General features: G+C 38.8%; 1 protein-coding gene and 1 long non-coding RNA gene across 11 annotated transcripts in view; one reads left to right on the top strand and one right to left on the bottom strand.

Annotated features, from left to right (window-relative positions):
• Window positions 1-661: 661 nt before the first annotated feature.
• LOC111194756 (uncharacterized) lies at window positions 662-19,828 on the top strand. Its single transcript, XR_007440744.1, has 6 exons — window positions 662-755; window positions 12,993-13,107; window positions 13,954-14,593; window positions 15,041-15,288; window positions 18,244-18,339; window positions 19,714-19,828. It is a non-coding gene; the product is annotated as an uncharacterized LOC111194756 (long non-coding RNA).
• Window positions 5,462-20,312, bottom strand: part of gse1b (Gse1 coiled-coil protein b) — a 332,945-nt gene continuing 318,094 nt past the window's right edge. For 9 of the 10 annotated variants that reach the window (XM_007244000.4, XM_007244001.4, XM_049483699.1 and 6 more), the window contains 11 exons: window positions 19,707-19,874; window positions 19,248-19,612; window positions 18,122-18,443; window positions 15,004-15,608; window positions 14,400-14,512; window positions 13,961-14,225; window positions 12,870-12,983; window positions 11,180-11,563; window positions 9,830-10,141; window positions 8,844-8,947; window positions 5,462-8,416 (listed from right to left, as the gene is read on the bottom strand). In XM_007244000.4, the coding sequence (XP_007244062.4) occupies window positions 8,279-8,416; window positions 8,844-8,947; window positions 9,830-10,141; window positions 11,180-11,563; window positions 12,870-12,983; window positions 13,961-14,225; window positions 14,400-14,512; window positions 15,004-15,608; window positions 18,122-18,443; window positions 19,248-19,612; window positions 19,707-19,874 (2,890 nt within the window). In that variant the 3' untranslated portion in view covers window positions 5,462-8,278. The remainder of the gene's footprint in view (window positions 8,417-8,843; window positions 8,948-9,829; window positions 10,142-11,179; window positions 11,564-12,869; window positions 12,984-13,960; window positions 14,226-14,399; window positions 14,513-15,003; window positions 15,609-18,121; window positions 18,444-19,247; window positions 19,613-19,706; window positions 19,875-20,312) is intronic. The other variant, XM_015604469.3, reaches the window with a different exon arrangement.

The following is a 20,312-nucleotide window of genomic DNA, read 5'->3' as shown; positions in this document are numbered from 1 at the left end:
GCTGGCCATGTCAAAAAGGTACTTGACCTTGTCCGAGGTGGCCATTAAGAAAATTGACCGCAGGGTGCAGTCCGGTAAGCTGCGTTAAGTTTCTTTTCGTTTTTAAACAAACAGCACATTTTGAAGTGATAAGCACGTTATGGTTTCCCCTGCATTTAATAGTAAACAGTCCTTTTAACCTCACATGCAGCTTTTATATTAAACATGGTGCAAACAAAACCTCCTTTTATTTCAGTTCAGAAAAACTGTAAAATATGAAAATCACTGCCAACAAAGAGTTCTTTACAGGTTTTCCCACTGGCAGCTTTTGTAAGTAAAGATGTGGACGGCCTAAGATTTAAAGCAATCAAAGAAATCTTTTTTTTTAATAATAGAAAAATAAAACAATTAAAAATAGACTAAAAAAGTAAGTAGCTAAAATGAACACTAAGATTAGGAAGAAAGTAAAGTAAATGGTAGAGATAAAATAAATAGGTAAAACAGTAATTAAAAAATAAATAAAATACATACAGAATATAAATAAAAAAAAGGCCAAAAATAGCATAAAATAAAAAGGTAGAATGCAAAAGGGTAAAAATAAAAATAAATAATGCTTAAAAAAACTAAGAAAATATAAGTAAATTAATTTATCATAACCAAATTGGATCCTAACTGCGCATGTGCAAACAGCTTTTCCCGCGCAAACGCTATCCATTTTCACCAACTTGCTTCTGAGGAGATTTCGCGTTTCTGGGGATAATAACTGCAGTTACACGGTAAGATAAGGTTTTATGTCTCGTTATGGGTGGATTTATGTGTTTAAAGTTTATGGAATTCGATGTTAAAAGATATACAGTTATGGGAGAACTTAATATGGGCCAATTTTCGCAATGCCAACAAGCTAGCGCCGCCTAGTGAGTTCACTTAGCCAGCTAGCTAACGAGAACCTACTCAAACGAACCCAAGTTCTATTTAGATAGCTTAGCTAACGCTAGCCAGCGTTTGCGGAGATTGTCTTGCAGCTGAATCATGTGTTATTTAAACGGTATAAAGTATATATTATGCGCTGTTTTAATGATTACAAGTGTCCACATTACACAGTGGTGGATATATAGCTAGCTAAGTAGCTAAAGCTAATGCTAGCCCTAATATCTAACGCTAGCGTCAGCTATCTCATTGGTTCATGAGGCAGCACGGCACAACCTAAACCGAAGTTGAGACCTGTTTAGAACTTATTTATTAGTTAGGACGCTGCGTGTGCTTCGTAGCAAACATTTAAATCTAGATTTGAGTCGTGTCAGGGCTGTTTACACACTAAATACACTGGAATATGCAGTATAATTGCGTTAACGTTCTTATTCGGATTTCCGTTCCACCTTAAATGTTTGCTGCAGTTACATTTCAATTGTGAAAAGCCGCATGTCAGCAAAACACTGCAAATATATAAGAAGGAAAACCACAGATTAGCGGTACAAGGTTCATTTAAGCTTAAATAGAATGCAGATAAAATGAGTTAATAAAATAACATAATATAAGAACTGTTTCAGAAACACGGAAGTACACACAAAAATAGAAATACATAAGAAAAATATGAAGGAAAAAACTCATACCAGGATGTAATATTTACAATATATTAGAAAGAGCAGATATGTTACTTATAGTAAAAGAGTACAACTACCTCACTACTGTAACTTATTTTTTCTCCTATTTTGTTAATTTTGTTAATTTTGTTAATTGGCATAGTTTTGCTTTGACATTAAAAAAAACATAGGTAAATAAATACTTTAGAAATGGTAACAAAAATAACATGGCTTTAGTTCACCACTTCAACACAAATCTCTTAGAAATGCCATTACACAACAAGAGAGATGATATGCCAAATAAAGATGTGGAAGGCACAAAGTCATAGTAGGAAGTTAAACTAGGTCACCAGAATGCACCCATTTTAAATAAATTGCTGCAGACCTTTAATGATCACAGAATGTGACAAGACCCACATAGGTTAGTGTTCCTCCACAAAAACTATTTAGCCGTTCATTCTATTTTATTACGTGCTATATTCACTGTCATTATGGAACAAAACAATATTTGTTCAGGATTTTAACAGTATAGTGTATGTCTGACAGTCTTTTCTCTGTCGTGTATGTTTTTTGTGTGTTTTTGTTTTTTTTGTTGTTGTTATTTGTGTGCTGTTGGACAAATGAATTTCCCCATTGGGGATTAATAAAGTATCTATCTATCTATCTATCTATCTATCTATCTATCTATCTATCTATCAATGAATGAATGAATGAATGAATGAATGAATGAATGAATGAATGAATGAAAGAAAATGTGGAGAAAATGCCCTAAGGCTTAGACCAAAAGGGCAATTTCACCAATGTTTGGTTTTGTTTAGGATTTTTCCAGAAATTTGACCATTCATTCAATTTAAATTACATGCTATGTTAAGAGTCAAAAAAAAATCACAGCATTATTTGTTGGATTGATTTTTAAAGTCATACAATGTGCATTACTCCTTAGGTTAATTGTGTGTAAAATAGTGTTTTTTTATTCTAGTAGCTAGAATTAAGAAATTTAAGAAGGTGTTTTTAAACATTACAGTATTATGTTTGATAACTTTTTTAATTTTCTTGTTTTATAGACCTCCAAATTCTAGTCTTCAGGTAACCAGGTAGATGCTTGTCGTAAGTTTGCTTTCTTAATACTCCAAAATGGTACAGCAAAATAATTTAAAACATATAAAATTTGACATTTAAAAAAAATGGTTATTCATAAACAGTGATGGTATAGTACTTTGAAAAAGTAATCCGATTACTGATTACTCCTTTAAAAAGTAACTTTGTTACTTTATGGATTACTTGATTTTAAATGTAACTAAGTTACTTTATTAGTTACTTTCAGCAGCTGCAGACACCACCTCCTGCCGCCTTAACATAAAAATTATAACCAGTTTTGCCAATATTCCCTTTATTGGAAAATGCATTGTTAACCGCAATAATGTCTAGACATTTAAAGTTGAATTATTTCCTAAAAAAAAAATAAAATCTGGTCTTTCTTGATTTCACTTAACATAAATACGTGTTTTTATATAAAATACAAAATAAAGAAAGTCTTTCTTGACCGGGCATATTTGACACTGAACATTGAACCTGTTGTAAACCAATGGTTGTACCTCATTAACAGAACCTTCTATTTTTTCTAGACACTTTGTTGCCAGCACAGAGTGTATTGGAACCCTTAGCTGATACTAACTCAAAATAGTGGCTATATTTCCAGCTACAAAACGCGCTTCTCTCGCCTGCCTCTATGGATTCGTTTGTGTCGCTGTGTGGTGTGTGTGTGTGTTGCGTAGGTCAGACATCTGATCACTGGATTGGAAATAGTAATGCGTTAGATTACTCGTTACTGAAAAAAAGGGTCAGATTAAAGTAACACATTACTGACATCACTGTTTATGAATATCATAAATACTATGGAAAGTGTACACTTGTGGTGTCATCTGATAAATGTTTGATTTCATGCTTTGTTGGATTACATTACATTACATTGCATTATATTACATTTGGCAGACGCTTTTGTCCAAAGTGACTTACAATAGTGAAATACAAAAGTAATAGAAGCTAAAGATAAAAACATCTTTAGATAAGGCCTAAAGGAGGTCAAAAGGTAATAATGGGATAGAGGAGTGAAGGAGGGGAAGAAGGAAATGAGGTTAGAAGTAGTTAGTGTGTTAGAGGTGTTAAGAGAGTTAGTCCTTATTGAAGAGCTCTGTCTTCAGGAGTCTCTTAAAGATAGTGAGAGATTCTCCTGATCTGGTAGTAGAAGGTAGTTTGTTCCACCATTGGGGAACTCTGTATGAGAACAGCCTGGATTGCTTTGTGTGAATGTTTCGCAAAGCGAGGCGACGAGTGCAGTGGCCGGGAAGTAGCGTAAGCCTTCAGGAGAAGACTCCAAAATCTGGTGTCATCCTATTAATTCAAATTACAGTATTAATACTTAGAACATACATAAACACTATAATGAATTTGGTGTCCAGTGGTGTTATTGGATAAGTGGTGTTAATTGGATAATTGGTTAATGAAAATTTAATTTTCATATTTTATAGGACTCTGAATTATGATTTACATACAACCAGATTTTGCCATCCCATTACACATCCAATCACAGTATTAAAATTTGCATTTAATATTTTAATTTATAATTTATAAAATAATTTAATAATTTACACATACTATGGAAAGTGTTTAAGACATCAGTGGTGACATTTTATATATATATTTTCTTTAATAAGACTTTATATTGGGTATAGACCACAATTTAATGTTTAAAAATATATTGGGTTTAACCCAGAATTACAACCTGAATATCTGAATTATGTATTTTACTTTTATTGTGCTATTTTTATGCATCTGGGATGCATTTCCCAAAATGTTTTTAAGACTAAGAACTTCCCTATAACCTTGTACATAAGAATTAAAATTTCTATTTCTTGTACTTAAGCTCTTTTGTAAGCTATGACAGTTCTGACCAGTTGGTAACTCGTTAAAGCTCACCTTCCGCGAAAATCCGATTTTTCTTGTTTTTTGTGGAATACAGTAGGTCTCTCCGAGTTGAATGTGTACACCTGCACATTAAACTGTTTTGCAGCCCCCATTGTCTGCAGGAGCTAAGCAAAGAAATCCCCCCTCCCCCCCTCCGAAAAACGGGTGAATTTTGAATTATCTTTCTGCCTACTTAGGCAGAAACTCACAGACCAGCCCACCTTGGCTCGAGAAACTCCCAGAGGCGGAGCTGAAGCGACGCAACATCACCGCTCATCAGTTAGGAGGTGGGAGGCAGTGAGCGGCAGAGCGGTGGAGGGGCGTCGCAGTGCTCCTAGCCAATCAGAGGAGAGATATTTGCATGCTGTTTGCATGTATGAATATTCATGAGCAAAGCTGGAATCCGGTCATTTTGGACACACCCCTAAAACAGTCCATTAAAAAAGAGCTATACAGAGACACCTGAGCACTTTTTTTTACAAAAACGGCTCACATGTCATTCATTCATACTAGAGACCACAACTAGACATTTTAAAATGAAAGAAAAAACGACGGAAGGTGAGCTTTAAGAAGAGCTGTTGGCGCAGTTCCACTTAAAAACAGCAGGTGCCATCAAAGTTCCTTTAAAAAAATTACAGATGCACTGAATTTGTGCATGGAAAAAAAATGTATGTACATAGTTTATTTTTTTAGAAAATGTCAACACAAACAAAATAAAATCTGCAATGAGCTATGTAACTGTAAAGTATAAGCACTGTATAAGCATTAATGTAGGTAATTTAAATGTACTTTTATTATTACATTACATTTTAGCCTACATCGTTTAAACAAAGTATTTATGTAGTGGTTTTTAGCTGACAAATAAAAACAGTTTAAAATGACATCCATTCAATTTAAATAAAACAGAACACTGCATTCATTAGAACGCGAAAACACTGTTCATTTTTGAAATATTTTATTTTTTTTGTCTGAAATTACAGCAATATATTCATAAATACCTAATTACTACATTCAACAAAGAATATATTACATTACATTGAATTCAAACAAGTACGTTTTTCTTAAAAACATGATTTCACAGCATCTAGACATCCTCCATTGAATTCGGGGGCTATTGCGTGTGCGTGCGTGAGAGTTGGGCGAGGGAGAGAGGGCGGTTCCCTGCTCTTGGACAGGCAGTGGTAGTGCTCGCTGAAGCAGACACACACACACACACACATACATACACACATACATACACATACACATACACACGTTCTTTAGGGCCAGCCTTGGGTTTGTAAACATGGAACCACCTTTGAAACCTGCCCATCCTGCGGGCCTCTGAGCACGCGAGTGACACAAACCCAGGGATGGGTTGAGGGGTCCAGTTATAAAGCACAGCCTTTATAATCAAGTAGAATATCATGCAGGCCTGGGCTGAATTTGAGTAATGCTTTAACTGTAAACTGCCAGTCTGTGGATATATTAAAGACGCTGCTGACATTTTTGGCCTAATGCTGACGGGACAAATGCTTCAGATGGCATTCACTGGGCAAGGCGAAACAGACGTGTGTGTATATATAGACCTTCTGAGAGGAGATGATAGACACACTAGTTCAGGAAGCATTCAAACACCTGAAACTGAAGGGGGAGGCATAAATATTGAGTGGACTGGATTTAAAAGAGTCAAGGTGATTGCTGACTCTAGATTACCAGTATTGGAAAGGAGAGAAATGTTGGCAAAATTATATTTTTAAAGTTTTATTTATTTATTTAATATTTGACACTTTAGTTTAATATTTAGATTTTAGATAAGCACTATTAAACATTTGGCATAACATTTTCTTGTATCTGTGGTTGGGTGGGTACCTTTGGCACTCACTGAGATCTCATCAGATGTGTTTCTCTGCATTCAAAAGTTTAGAGCCACTAATCATGGTGCAGAGACAGTATAAATATAAACAAGTCACCAAGTGTTTTTATTCAGTGTTTAAATTTTCCTCAGTAACTATTACATTAGAGTGACATTTAAATCATGTTATGCATTTCTTGTCCATGGCACAGTGCTACCCACTATACACACTTACTGTCAAGATATAATTTGCCAAAAAAAAGGAAAGACTGACAAATTGTGAATCCAGCAGTTGTTTATCATAATTTCAGATATGAAAAGACAATAATTCAAAATAATACATTTTTAAACAATGTTGTTTTGTTACACTCAGTTAATTCTTTTAAATTCTAAATTTTTGTGATGTTTATTACTTCTCAATGTCTACTCGTGTTTCAGTTATATTGAAATGATCTGCAGCAAACTTTATCTGTGTGAACTTCAAATTATGTGATTTAATTCTAGTTGCGTATAGCTAGGAAGACTGCGTAGGTTACTGTTTTTTATTCATTTCCTGTATGCATTTAAAGTAAACTCTCTGCATTTAAATACAATATATAACAAGTGGAAACTGCCATATCTAAATTGTAGGGTGGTAGCATTATAACAGAACCATGTATCTGTATAGTTGGTACAAAAAAATGGCAATAATATTGACTTTTGTTTTTCCAGACATTTGAATGGTAGCATATGTGCTTCAGTAGCTTATAATTTGCTTGAATCGAATATAATACATGTAACTGTTGGGGGAAAATAATGGTAATCTGCCAGAGATGTTCATGTTTGTTGGCTTAAAATAAGAGAAAAGCTCAGTTCAGAAGGTCAGACATGGTTCTAAGAGTCTGTGAGTGGTGGTGTTGGAGTAGGGTGGATCTAGCTTTTTCATTGATGCTACTGTGACATAATGAACGTACATACATACATCCATACACACACACATTCACACAGGAGGAGGGCATAGGGCCTGTACTTCCTTCTTTATCCTGACCAGCAGCAATACAAACACTAAAAGCAAGGCTTCAGCTTTACGCCCTATTTTAAAAGCACAAGCATATAAAAAAAATGGCAGGCTTTTTTTTGTCAAATAACAATTACTGTATTTAAGTAATAAAAACATACAAAATTCTTTTTTCGTTTTGTTTGGATATTTACAATACAAGGCTGAAGCACCTCTTTAAAAACTTTATTCTCAATCATCTATCTTGAATAAAACATTTTTCCATTTTTTTTTCACAAAATGTGCATTTTTTTTTTTATTATTATTAAGTTCTTCCCTAGTTTGAAAGGAGTTCCTTGTTAGAACACAGTACCTCCAGGTAGTTCTTCTGCTTTTTCTTTGTCTTTTTAAGTGCATTTCCAGTTGAAAGCTCCTTGGACCTCCAGGTGAGATGGTGAAGGATTTGGTGGCTGCCATATGCTGATAGAAACGGTTTGGGAGTTGATATTGTATATTTAGGTCCCCTTCATTAGGACCATTCAGTTTGCTCATAGCATCTGGGCTGTGTCTAAAGCTTTAACTCTGCTTTGACTTTGTGACAGGTGGGCTTTGCCTACTGCTATGTACCTTGTAGTCTGTGTGTGTAGTTGTTTACTGATGGTGCTGAAAGACAATCCAACCTGGAGGGGATGGATGTTGGTGGGTGGCATCAGTCTTTTGCTCATGGCACAATTTGGAGCTTGGCCTTTTTTATAAAAAAAAAATATATATATCAATCAGCATTTATCCTTCTCAGTGTGACCACAGTGCACCATCTCTTCACCTGTCTCCAAGGACAGTGGGCAGCAGGTTCTGCTCTCACGATGGAGGACCCAAAGGGGATGGAGTCCGGGCTTTCTAGGGGAATGGGGGGTTCGGGAAGGGTTGGCTGGCGCAGTGGAGATGTCACCTGGGAGGATAGCCCTTGAAGTGAGCCCTGGACCAGGGAGATTGTGGTAGGGTCAGGCACTTCTTGAAGTGCTCCAGTTCGGCCTGTAGCTTCTCCCTTTCGGTTGCTAGCTTCTGCTTCTGAGCCATCAGCTCCTGCAAGCACATGAACAGTTAGGAATGGAAACTATTAGCAGGTGAACATAAATCACAAGTAAAAGATGTAGTGTTTTCTGTGCAAAGATGTTTGGCTTTAAGCTTATTTACATATAGAACAGTGATGTCACAAAAAAGACTCTTCCATTATACATTTTAAATAATCTGGATGATAGTCAAGCCCTTATTGAATGAAGACCTAACTAGTTCCATTTGCTGGTTGAGTGAGAAACATCTAAGCAGCTTGTGTGGCGAAAGCAGAGGATGGATTTGGTGGAGAGGCAGACTATTCACAAAGAGGATTTAATGTGGCCGAAGGGGGAAATGGGATTAAGCCACTAAGCACTCGCAGTGAGGTGGGAAGTGAGAGCAGACATGCAGAGAAAGTATGCGCAAGTGTAAATGTGTAGAAGATGTGTACACTTACCCCCATAGAGAGAGAGAGCTGTTCAGCAGTCAGGCTGAGGTTGAAGTGTTGGGCCTCAAGCCTCCTGCACTGAGTGTGCAACACCTCACGCTCAATACTTTGCTCTTAAAGAGAGAGGGAGGGAGATAATTAGACAAGGAGAGAGACACAATTTTAATGGCATAAAGCATCACACAATGAGTAATAAGTAGATTTAAATTACAAATACTGACATACAATTACTAACAAAAGTTCAAATGTCTAAAAAAAACAAAATGCAACTAGTCTCAAAAGGAGAAATATTAGAAGTATTGGTAAAACTACTTGCTCATTGTTTAAAAAAAGGTGGTAGAGGTGGGCAATATATGACAATATTTTAAGGATTTTTTGTGATATTCTTGATATGGCAAAACATTATAAAATAACTACTGCAACAAAATGAATAAGTTATTATTAAGTATATATTAGTTTCATGTAGGAACAAAAAAAAATTAAATGTTTGTCTATTTCTTAACCAGCAACTTACTAAGATACTAATGTACTAACAAAACGTAATGTAATCAAATAAATGCTTTTAAGAGTGACTTCATAATATTTTTTTATTATGTTTTTTGCACATTCATTATCAAAAATAAACTTTTTAATAGATTTTGGAACATTGCTGCGAATATCTGATTGCATTTAGCAACAAGAGTCTGAGTAAGGTAAGGATGTTGGATGATTACCATCTAGCAATAGGTGCAACCTGTCAGTATCTGAATGTATTAATTTATTAGGAGTATCCACAAATATTTGGACATGTAGTATGGCTGGTGCATTTAAAATCATTAAAACCCGTAAATAGAGTAGATTTATATTTAGATTAGATTTTTTAGATAATTACTACATATATTCCTGTGGTAAAGGTTTCAGGACTGTTTCTTTCAATATTTTTTTTCTGTGTTTAAAAAAAAAAAAAATCTTTTTGAATATGATTTTCTCTCAAAGTCCTCATAAACCCAACTTACCCTCAGCATATTCCTGATAAGCTTCAAAGATAGCCTCAATCCCATGCCACCTTGACCCTGGAGCCTCTTCTTCCTCCTCCTCTTCCTCATCTTCTCCTTCTTCCGAGTCCTCCTCAGCAGATAGCTCGGGCCTTGTGGTCAGCGTTGTCCCGTCACGGCGGGGTCCGGGTGGGCAGTGCTGGCCATTGGGCTGTTGTGCAGAGTGTATGTGAGGATGTGTGGTACGACCTGGACCGCTCTGGAGCTCCGGAATGTTGTAGTGCACTAAGGAGTCCACTGTGTGGTTTGGCTCAGAGATGGCTGAGGAGCCACCTGGTGGAGGGAAGGAGGGATGATGAGTGTTTGTTAGCTTAAACTGATGCTTAAACCATTTTTAGACATTGTACATCTAAGTAAATTTGATTTCCTAACAAGCTCTCACAGCCAACATACTTAACCCATTAGAAAGTCCATCAGATCATCAGATGATTAATAACAGTAGCCATACTTCCTTTTGCATCTTGTCTCTGTTTGACCTAAATGCTTCTGTTTAGTATGAATACATTTATTTATTCAGAATTTTCATAACTCTATTGAAATGCTGCTTTCTGTGGTCATCCAGAGGAGAATTCTCTGTAGTCACTGAGAGGAGAATAGCTTCCATTTCTGAACCTGGTTCCTCTCAATGTGTATTTGTTGTACTGTTAGAAAGAATCTCCTACCATTACAAACCCTTGGCTAGGCCTTAAAAGCCTACACTTACATTTCAGGAAAGCTGATAGGCTTGTTGGAGAAAAAAAAGCTACATGCAGAAGGCTGCACATAATTTTTCTTTTTGGTCAAATAATTAACGATCATAATAATGACAAATTCAATGTATTATATATTGTAATATTTATTCGAATCTTGTTTTTTTTCCCAGAATATTATGTGCTAATGTGCGTTTTTTTTCTTTTTTTGTGGGCACGACAATCTTTGCGCCGCATAATGCACATTAGCAGTGATTAACATAAAGTTGCCTCAGACATAAATAAAAATATCAGATTAATTAGATTAGATCCCACACTTTTATCGCTTAGCTTATTATCTGAATTGAACTGCGATTTAATTGCAATTCTAAAACGATATATTGTGCACCTCTAACTGTGTGAGAGAAACTTAAATTATTTTATACTTTGCTTGGAAAGAAGAAACCCAATCTGTATCTCAAAACAGCCTTCCTAGCCCCAACTAAGGAGTGATTTCACATCTGTAGTTCTCTAGATGTTTCTCTAGCACCTCCAGAGTTTCTTGAATCAGCTTCCTACTGTGACAACCTGACGAGCTTCCCTACAGAGCTGTAAGCCAGAGTGTAAAATTGGAGCCGCCTACCTTTGTGCTTCTGCAGGGCTTTTTGAGTAGACTGCAGCACTGACTCGTGGAACTGCTGAGCGAACTCCTCCGCAGTGAAGCTCTCCCATGGCTTAGTCCTGCCGTTCAGACTGCCCGAGCCGTCTTTGGGGTGCAGAGGCGGCCGCATGCTGTTCAGCAGGCTCGAGGGCTTCTTGCCAGGGGCTGTTTCGTTACCTCTGCCTTTGTCTGGGTAAGAAAGAGGCAGGGGAGGCTCCTTGGCTCTGAGTGGATCAGGGAGAGGCCTGAGATGGTCTGGAGTTGTAGAGGGGTCAGCTGGAAGCGAATGCCCAATGGCTGGGGGACTGGGGGGCCTGGCACTGACTGGATCGCTGGTTCGGCCAGGAGATGGCGACGAAGATGAATCTGGAAAAGAAGACATTGTGCAACATTTAATCAGGAAGAAGTAACTGATTGTTTTCTTAATTATTTCAACATACTTTTGGTGGGTTGTCGTAACAATCTGTTTTATTGGCTTTGGTGACAGATTTGTCCAATTATGCTTGTATTTTATACTGCAAAAGGTACTGACCCACCACAATAACCTCATCAAATCTGACAAATGCCATTGATTATAAACAATTGCAATCATACAATCTCTATTTCTTAAAACAAATATATAGTTGTTAAATAAATGTCTAAACAGTTTAAAGAGCATTTAAATCCCAAAATATTAATTGCCACTACTTTTCTGTCTGAGAGATGAGTGCTCTTAATGAAGTGTTAGAAGCTCTCATTCAGCTTTGAACATCTGGAGCTGTCACCGTTCCTCCACACAACACACCATCTGGCTCCACAACACTGATGACACTGCACTGATTTGACAGTGAGCAGCTCTGAGCTCTAAATGTGAATGTGTGATGGTTTGTGAGTTTCAGGATGTTAAAAAAGAATTAGCACCCTTATACTTGATATGTTTATTTCCAATCCAACACAACAACCAGCAATCCTTAATTATGAGCTACTGTGAGCATATCAACATTTGCCAGTTTTATTTCTCTTTCACATCAACAGCTTAAAAAAAAAAAAAAGCAAGACCCAGGGAATTGATGCTGCTGTAGCACCCCACAGATGGCAGGGTGTGTTAGAACTGTGTCTCAGTGGGACATTGTGCTGGCAGTAAATGAGCAATGAAGGCTACAGGTATGTCGAACACACCAACAACAGCAGCTTGTTGAACCTCATGCTGTCAACCAGTTACAATTAAAAGAACAGCTCTATAGTTCACAAACTCAAACTGAACTTATTGAATTTTCACCAATATTATTACAAAAGTTTCTCTGTAAAAAAAAAAAACTCAATCAGTTAATTAATCTAACAATTAATCTTTCAACTGTTGTTAAAGTATTCTTCTTCTTCTTCTTCTTCTTCTTCTTATTATTATTATTATTATTATTATCACCATCACTACAAGTGTATCAATGATTGTATCCGTATACCCATGTAACACATTGGATGTATGTGGTGTTTATACTATTTGTTAGTTATGTGTTTTTAAAAATTGTCTTGGTTTGTCCCAAGATGCTGCTTCCTCAGTTTGGAGAGTTTTTTTGCACTGTCATCTGGCTTTATCAATCAGGGTTATGAGTGTCTACAACAGCGGGTAACAGGGTTTGATATGATCTATGGGCTATATGTAATTAGAAAGCCTGTACGTGTTTGTAATCCTTACCAGAGTGATGGGCTGAGGGGCTCTTGCACAGTGGGTTGGGGTTATGCCTGATATTGTCTAAAGTCACACTCTTCAGTTTAATGGCTTGCAGTAACTCCACCATTCTTTCATTTTCTGTCATAGAAAGAGCAAAGAAAAGTAGGACCCATTAGAGCTGAAGCTGGACAGGCCACAGGGATGAGAGGTGGGAGTGTTATGAGGAGGAGAGAGCTTCAAAAGAAGCTGTAGGCAGCACCAGGTTTTTGACAACCATCATAATCAAAGCACACAGACACATCCATACACAGTGAGTGCCCCCTTCTGAGAGTGTAGGAGGCTTCCTGCCATATGTAGAGACTGTTCATGAAATCTGCTGGGATTAAAGTAAAGATAAAGCAGCTTGCTCTGAGCTCCTCAGAAAGGGAAGCATCTCCATATGGGATGTTAAGGGTGGGCGACGCAGCATGATACTTGATGTTTGAATGATTTCATGGCACTTTAGTTTAACATTTTCAAAAATATAATGCATGTACGTTCAGGAAAATACACTCATCACTGTTATGACTGTTAAAGGCATTGTATGTGCATATGTAATATTTTTCACTTGAATCCAGCAGTTTTATTATATTATATCAGAGTTTTATACTGATACAATGTGAACAATGTTTTTATGGTATGATATTTTATGGTATAGCCGTTTAAACATTTTTTTTTTAATGCAATTAAGACTCAACGCAAACTTCATGTAAGGATGTGAACGCAAATGCTAATACTCTGTATAGGATTTGTCGTGCTGTACACACCCAGCATTCTTACTTTTTGTACTAGTATTGTGGCTCTTAAAATACTCAGTATTCAGGAGGTCAATAGAGGACAAATCTTAGCATCTGTAAAGCATGTCGGGGTAGCACCCCTTTCAACATTGTGAGAATGCAGCTTGTGCTCAGTTTGTGATATGAAATGCAACATAAAAGGAATCATGGCACATTTTTAAACTAGTGTACATGACTTTATGGCTCAAAGCTGTATTGGCCTGATGTAATATATGTGGTAAAACATTGCCCATTTCTGTGACAGCATTGTGTGCTTATTTGCTTGTGTGCAGGTAGTACCTTTCCTCTGCTGCATGGTGAGATGATTGAGGCTGAACATGGTGAGGAACCGTTTTTTGTCCTCCAGCTCTGGGCTGTTGTCCATCTCCTCGGGTGTGAAGCGGGTGCTGAGGGCAGCTGGCGGAGTTGGCCGCTTGTTTGCTATGGCTGGAGGAGTGGGGCTTCGTTCCCTCAGCATCCTCCTCCTTTTTCTCCTCTTCTGCTCCAACAGGTCATCTCGCCGTGACACAGTGGTCAGACCAAACATCCTCAAAAACTCCACCTTCTTTAAGGGGTTTGTGTGTGTGAGTCAGGGAGAGAATGAAAGTAAAAAATCAACATTTTTTGACCTCTTTTGACATTGCTCTTAGGGTTACTAATTATTGATAGTTCAGTTATTACGAGTGGAGTGTGCCAAGTGTTTTGAAGTGGGTGTGCAGTGTGTGCAGCAGTGCATTACCTCTGTGGAGTCGTCCAGTTTGAGTGGAGGCTGCTCGGCTACTCTCCTCAGATGAGCTCTCACCTCCTCTTCATCACTCTCATCATAGGACTCGTCCAGCTCATAGTAATAACCTGCACACAACAGTGTAATCCACAGCTCATTTCTGAGTTCTTCTGCAGAATTTCTCATTGGGTAGAGGACATCATTTAGAGGTCAGTCAAATGTTTACATTTTTGGATTAGGGATGCACGGAATATTTGACGGGAAAATATTTGTCCAAAATTGGCAAAAAAAACAAACAAACAAATTTTTATATATATATATATATACATACAGAACTGTGATGAATTTGTATCAAGTTGTATTATAGTTTGTAGATAATAGCATTACTAATGTTAATTTGCTACTAAAATTAGGCTGCTTATGTAACTGTATGATTAGAATAGCACTAATTAGGTAAATGTATAACTAAAAAGTGCATGGCTTAGAAAAATATATAATTAAATTAGCACTAATGAGGTAAATGAATTCAAACTAAACTGATGATGTATGTAAATGTTTAACTATGCCATATTCCAAATATTTGTGGACACCATTTAAGTTGCACCTATTGCTGACCAACCTTTCTCTCTGGCCTCTCTCCTCCTCTTCTCCTCCAGGTCCAGTTTGCTGACGGGCCGCCGATGCTGCTGAAGGAACTCATCATACACCAGCACGGACTCTGGGCTCGGCCGTGGTGGCATCTGGAGGCCCTTATGAGCCCCACTGCTTTTCAAGCTGCTGTTGAGGTCTCCATACTGGCTGCTGAGGCTCAGGGTTGCCCTTTGCTGGTTCAGGAAGGTCTGAGTGGACTTCTCCAGCTCGGCTAGGAAGGTGCTGGGTTCAGAAAAGCCTGTGGGACGGATGGGTGGGTACTTATCCAGCACGTCCTTTCTACGAGACCCATCGTCGGGCTTATCAGAGATATAGTGCCTCTCAGGTTTGGTTGGAGGTGGATGGAGTCGGCTGAGGTCATAGTGGCCAAGGCCTGGAGGGTCGTGGAGAGAGCGCCGCGAGTCAGAGGAGGTTTCGATGAGTGACGCGGGATTCCAGAGGGTGGTGGGTGGGGGAGGGACATGGTCTCTGTGCTGGGGTTTGGGGGAGATGAGAGGGGGTGGGGCTCCAAGATGTGGGTGGATGTCTCGCTCTCGGTCTCTGCTGCTGGGTTCAAGATGGTGTGACAGAGGCCTGTATTGAGAGAGAAAAAAGATACAGAAAAATATTAAATGGGTCATCATAAATGTTGCCTTTTTGAACCATATATAGCTTTCAAAGATTTGGGGAAAGTATTGGGGCATCTGCTCATTTATAATTTCCTCTTAAATCAGTTTTATTAAAAAGATCTTGTTTGTGTTGGAGTAAGTGTCTCTACTGTCCAGCATTGCTATGAGGGTTTGATTACATTCAGTAATAAGAGCGTTAGTGAAGTCAGGATTTTGGATTTGTTAGAAAGGGTTTTAAAAAATATTTTCACATGCACTGTATAGGGGCAAATTTTCTACTGTACATGTTATTATAGACACACATGGAATGTATAGACAGAGATCTCTGTTTTAAAATACAGAGGCTGGCTTTCTGTTATTTCTTTCCTCTTTTCTCTTACACGCATAGTATACAGTGAATATGTAAAAAAAAAAAAAAAAAAGGTAGGCTAATCACGGGGCAGTTGGGGCTTTGTGGATAGAGGGGATTTGCTGGGCTCAGACCACACAGTGCTGTGATTTCCAGCTCCAGCTGTAGGCCTTTGAAGTGTGTGCTCATCTCCCACTGCAGGGACTGCTATTAGAGCAGGACATATTCTTCCACTGACAGGAGAGACTTCACAAACAGAAACCTCAAGATCTATCAAAAGATATTAGAAATAGATCAGAAATTAGTTATATTATCTCTAATTCTCTTCCTTCTTTCTCGTTTTCCATTTCTTGAGAGCACTTGAGTGTAAAAAAAAAAAAAAAAAAACTGGCTCATTAAATCTCTCTCTAGCCCTCATATAAGCTAATCTGATCTGAGCGTACTCCCCTCTGGCCCAGCTGGCTATCAGACATCTGCAGGCCCACAGGCAGGACCGACTAGAGCACTGTAATTATCAGTCTGGATCATACACACACACACAGGCATACACATATTGCTCGAAAGCCTTCATTAGAGCTGACCTCTCTAATGCAACAAAAGCCAAGGCCGCACAGCTCCTGTTTCACAGGCAGGAAAGGTCGGCTTTGAACAGGGTGCACAGACGTAGCTCTGAATTAGAGCTTAAGGAGTGGCTGACCTTCTGTCTTCTGGGCCACTAGTGAGGTCCAGGCCTCCCCAGATGACCAAGTGTGACAGAAATAATGGTGTGTTCCAAAATTAATGACTTAGACAGACATCCCACCTCTCCCAGTAAACCCGGGTGTCTCCCATATTTTGATAGCAGCTATCTGGCTCCTGCAATTTATGTACAGTATTTCAGAAATGGAATTTTGAGAGCGACAGAGAGTTTTCTAATAGATTTGGTAAATACACCAATTATCTTTATTCGTGGGCAGGGTTTACAGACCACCTCTCTGTCCATCAGTTCAATTTAAAATCTCCACTGTGTGGTATTTAAAAACACCAAGTTTTTAATATGGTTCCTGTAGAGAAGTATTTCTAATAGAATAGAACTCTGGATATAGGTCTACAAACCCCGCACAATATTGAGCTTGTAGATGGGATGTGATTCTGACCACAATTACACTTTTGTTGGTAGATGCTAATCAAATTCTAAAGAAGGTATTTCACTGCAGAGTAGACACTGGTAGTATAACAAAATATAAAGCACAATATAGTGTACACACAGTATATGAAAGGGAGTGGGGGAAATGAGTTTTTTCATGATGATGTATGCTGTGATTTAGCACTTAATAATATAAGCACAAAAAAAAATCCACTGGGAACGCAAAATAGTTAATCTCCCAAACTGTCAGCTCAGTCACATCACACTCACGCAGAAATCAAAAAGAGACTATCTTCATCTCTCTCTACCTCTCATCCTACCTACACACACTTCAAACAGCCACCCAGCAGTGATGACATCAGACGAAGAGTAAAAAGGTCTGTCTGAGAGAAGCTTGCGGCAGACTTCCAGCTAAACACTGCACTGCAGAGTCTTTCCAGTCACATCCCAGCAGCTGATTTACAGCACAGAGGAAACATCACACTCGGAGGAAAGTGTGTCGCTGACTAAAAGGAAATGGGGGTAGTGCTTCCACGCCCACAGACATCAGGGAACGTCTCAGGAGAATAAACCCATCTCTGCAGGCATTTATAAGAAGTGTGTGTGGGTAGAGGGTGGGTGATATGACAGTGTGAGATCATTATCAAGGTAAATTATGTTAGAAGTCACTTTTCTGAGCACAGATTAGGCCAGTCTCAATGTTGATCATTTGTTAAGCTTTTAAAATCAGGGCTATTTTTTGAAGCTTTGAGAGTAAGGATTTAGTAACTATCAAAAAGAATTAGCATAGTGTTTTAGTAACCTTTACAACTAATACAGTTTCTGCTACAATTTAATGTAAATGTAACTGATGGTAGTTTAATTTCTACTATAAATTATTTAATTACTATAATTACTATTAATTATTTTGTACTCACTATAAATTATTCTAATCTACTGTAAAGATTAATTTACTTTATGTTTATCTTTATATTAAGCTGTTGATAATATAAGCACCCAATACCTGTGTCCCTCTGTCCGTAACTCGTTTGCCTCGCCTGGTCTTCCGATGTCTAGATGCTTCTCTAGTACCTGCTGCCGGAACTCTGACACCTGGTACTGTCTGTCTTCTTTCTCTTGCCGTAGCTTCCTCTGCCGTGCCTGCCACCGTTCCTCCTCATTGGCGCGCTGAAGTGCCATGGCGGGTGTCAGAGGACCAGGGCCAGTGCCTCCAGGAACGAGGTACATGCCGTGAGTGGGCACTGGATGGTGGGCGGAGCTTAGCGAAGGGTGGAGGTTAGGCTGGATTGGTTTTGGAGCAGCAAGGGTGGGCTCTTTGGTTTTATCTGGAAGAATAAAAAAGCAGAAATAAATTGAAAGTAGTCTATGGACAGATTTCTAACATGTGACTGATATCACAATTAGTCTAAATTAAGTGTCTTGTTTTAACCTCACATTTACTACCCTGATCTTGAATCTAGAGTTTTCCAGATGAGGAGGGCTCTTTAACTGTTGTTTTTAAAGCTCACCTTCCGTCGTTTTTTCTTTCATTTTAAAATGTCTAGTTGTGGTCTCTAGTATGAATGAATGACATGTGAGCCGTTTTTGTAAAAAAAAAGTGCTCAGGTGTCTCTGTATAGCTCTTTTTTAATGGACTGTTTTAGGGGTGTGTCCAAAATGACCGGATTCCAGCTTTGCTCATGAATATTCATACATGCAAACAGCATGCAAATATCTCTCCTCTGATTGGCTAGGAGCACTGCGACGCCCCTCCACCGCTCTGCCGCTCACTGCCTCCCACCTCCTAACTGATGAGCGGTGATGTTGCGTCGCTTCAGCTCCGCCTCTGGGAGTTTCTCGAGCCAAGGTGGGCTGGTCTGTGAGTTTCTGCCTACGTAGGCAGAAAGATAATTCAAAATTCACCCGTTTTTCGGAGGGGGGAGGGGGGATTTCTTTGCTTAGCTCCTGCAGACAATGGGGGCTGCAAAACAGTTTAATGTGCAGGTGTACACATTCAACTCGGAGAGACCTACTGTATTCCACAAAAAAACAAGAAAAATCGGATTTTCGCGGAAGGTGACCTTTAAGGGTTATGGGGCAGGATTTGACTAGTGGACCTTAACAATTGGACACTGTAGGACATGTCTTACCAGCTCTGTTGGGGGTCAGTCTCTCTCCAGGCTTAACTCTCTCCTCAGCCTGGCTCCTCAGTGCATGCAGCTCAGCCAGGTAGTGACCCTCCATGGCCTTGGACACTTGGAGTTCCTTCTCACGAGCTGCTCGCTCCTTCTGTCTCTCCAGCTCCCTCTCTCTCTCCCGCTCTCTCTCTCTCTCCCTCTCCCGTTCCCTCTCTCTCTCCCTCTCTCGCTCAAGCTCTTTCTCCCTCTCTCTTTCTCGCTCCCTCTCCCTCTCGCGCTCCTTCTCTCGCTCAGCCTCCCGCTCCCGTTCCTTTTCTCGCTCCCGTTCCCTTTCTCGCTCCCTCTCTCTTTGGCGGAGCTCGTCCTCCATCTGGAGCCTGTGAAGAGGAAACGGGGGAACAGCATTTTAACTTGTGTGTTTCTATACAGATGTGTGTAAGTTTGAGTATGTGCTTGTGTGTGTGTGTCTACCTTTCAGACTGCAGACTGGACAGCGAGGCATGGCTAAGGTCGCCGGGGTAACGGACTCCTGGGATGTGCATATGCACAGCAGAAGGATGAAGTGGAGGCAGACCGCCTCCTGCAGGCAAGGGGTAAAACGGAGACCTCAGAGCCGATAGACAGAAGGGGTCATCCATCCTGAGACAGATATATGCAGATAGATGCTGTTGATATACACTGTGCTATGCATTTGTTTTCCATATGTACATATTACTGTTCATTTATGTTTAAAGAAAGATGGCGCTATGATTTACATATCTGTATGTTATTCATAGATACCAATTTAAGGAGGCTGATCAATAATACAAATATTCTCAAAATACTACAATCACTGAGAGGTCTTGTGTATTAAGTGCTATGAAGTAACTTCTAAAAAATATTCAGTGAATGGTAGTAATGACTTAGTAACTATAAATGATTCATTTAGTGCTATAAAATGATGTATATTTGCTATATATGATCCAGTAGCTGCTGTAAATGGGCCAGTAACTACTATAAAATATTCATTATCTGCTGTAAAAACAGTCAGTAAGTTCTTTAAATTGTCATATTATTTAGTGAATCATGTTTAGCTAA

The sequence above is a fragment of the Astyanax mexicanus genome, chromosome 9 (assembly GCF_023375975.1).
Source record: "Astyanax mexicanus isolate ESR-SI-001 chromosome 9, AstMex3_surface, whole genome shotgun sequence".
Classification (NCBI taxonomy): Eukaryota; Metazoa; Chordata; class Actinopteri; order Characiformes; family Acestrorhamphidae; genus Astyanax; species Astyanax mexicanus.
This window is presented reverse-complemented; position numbering and strand designations above follow the sequence as displayed.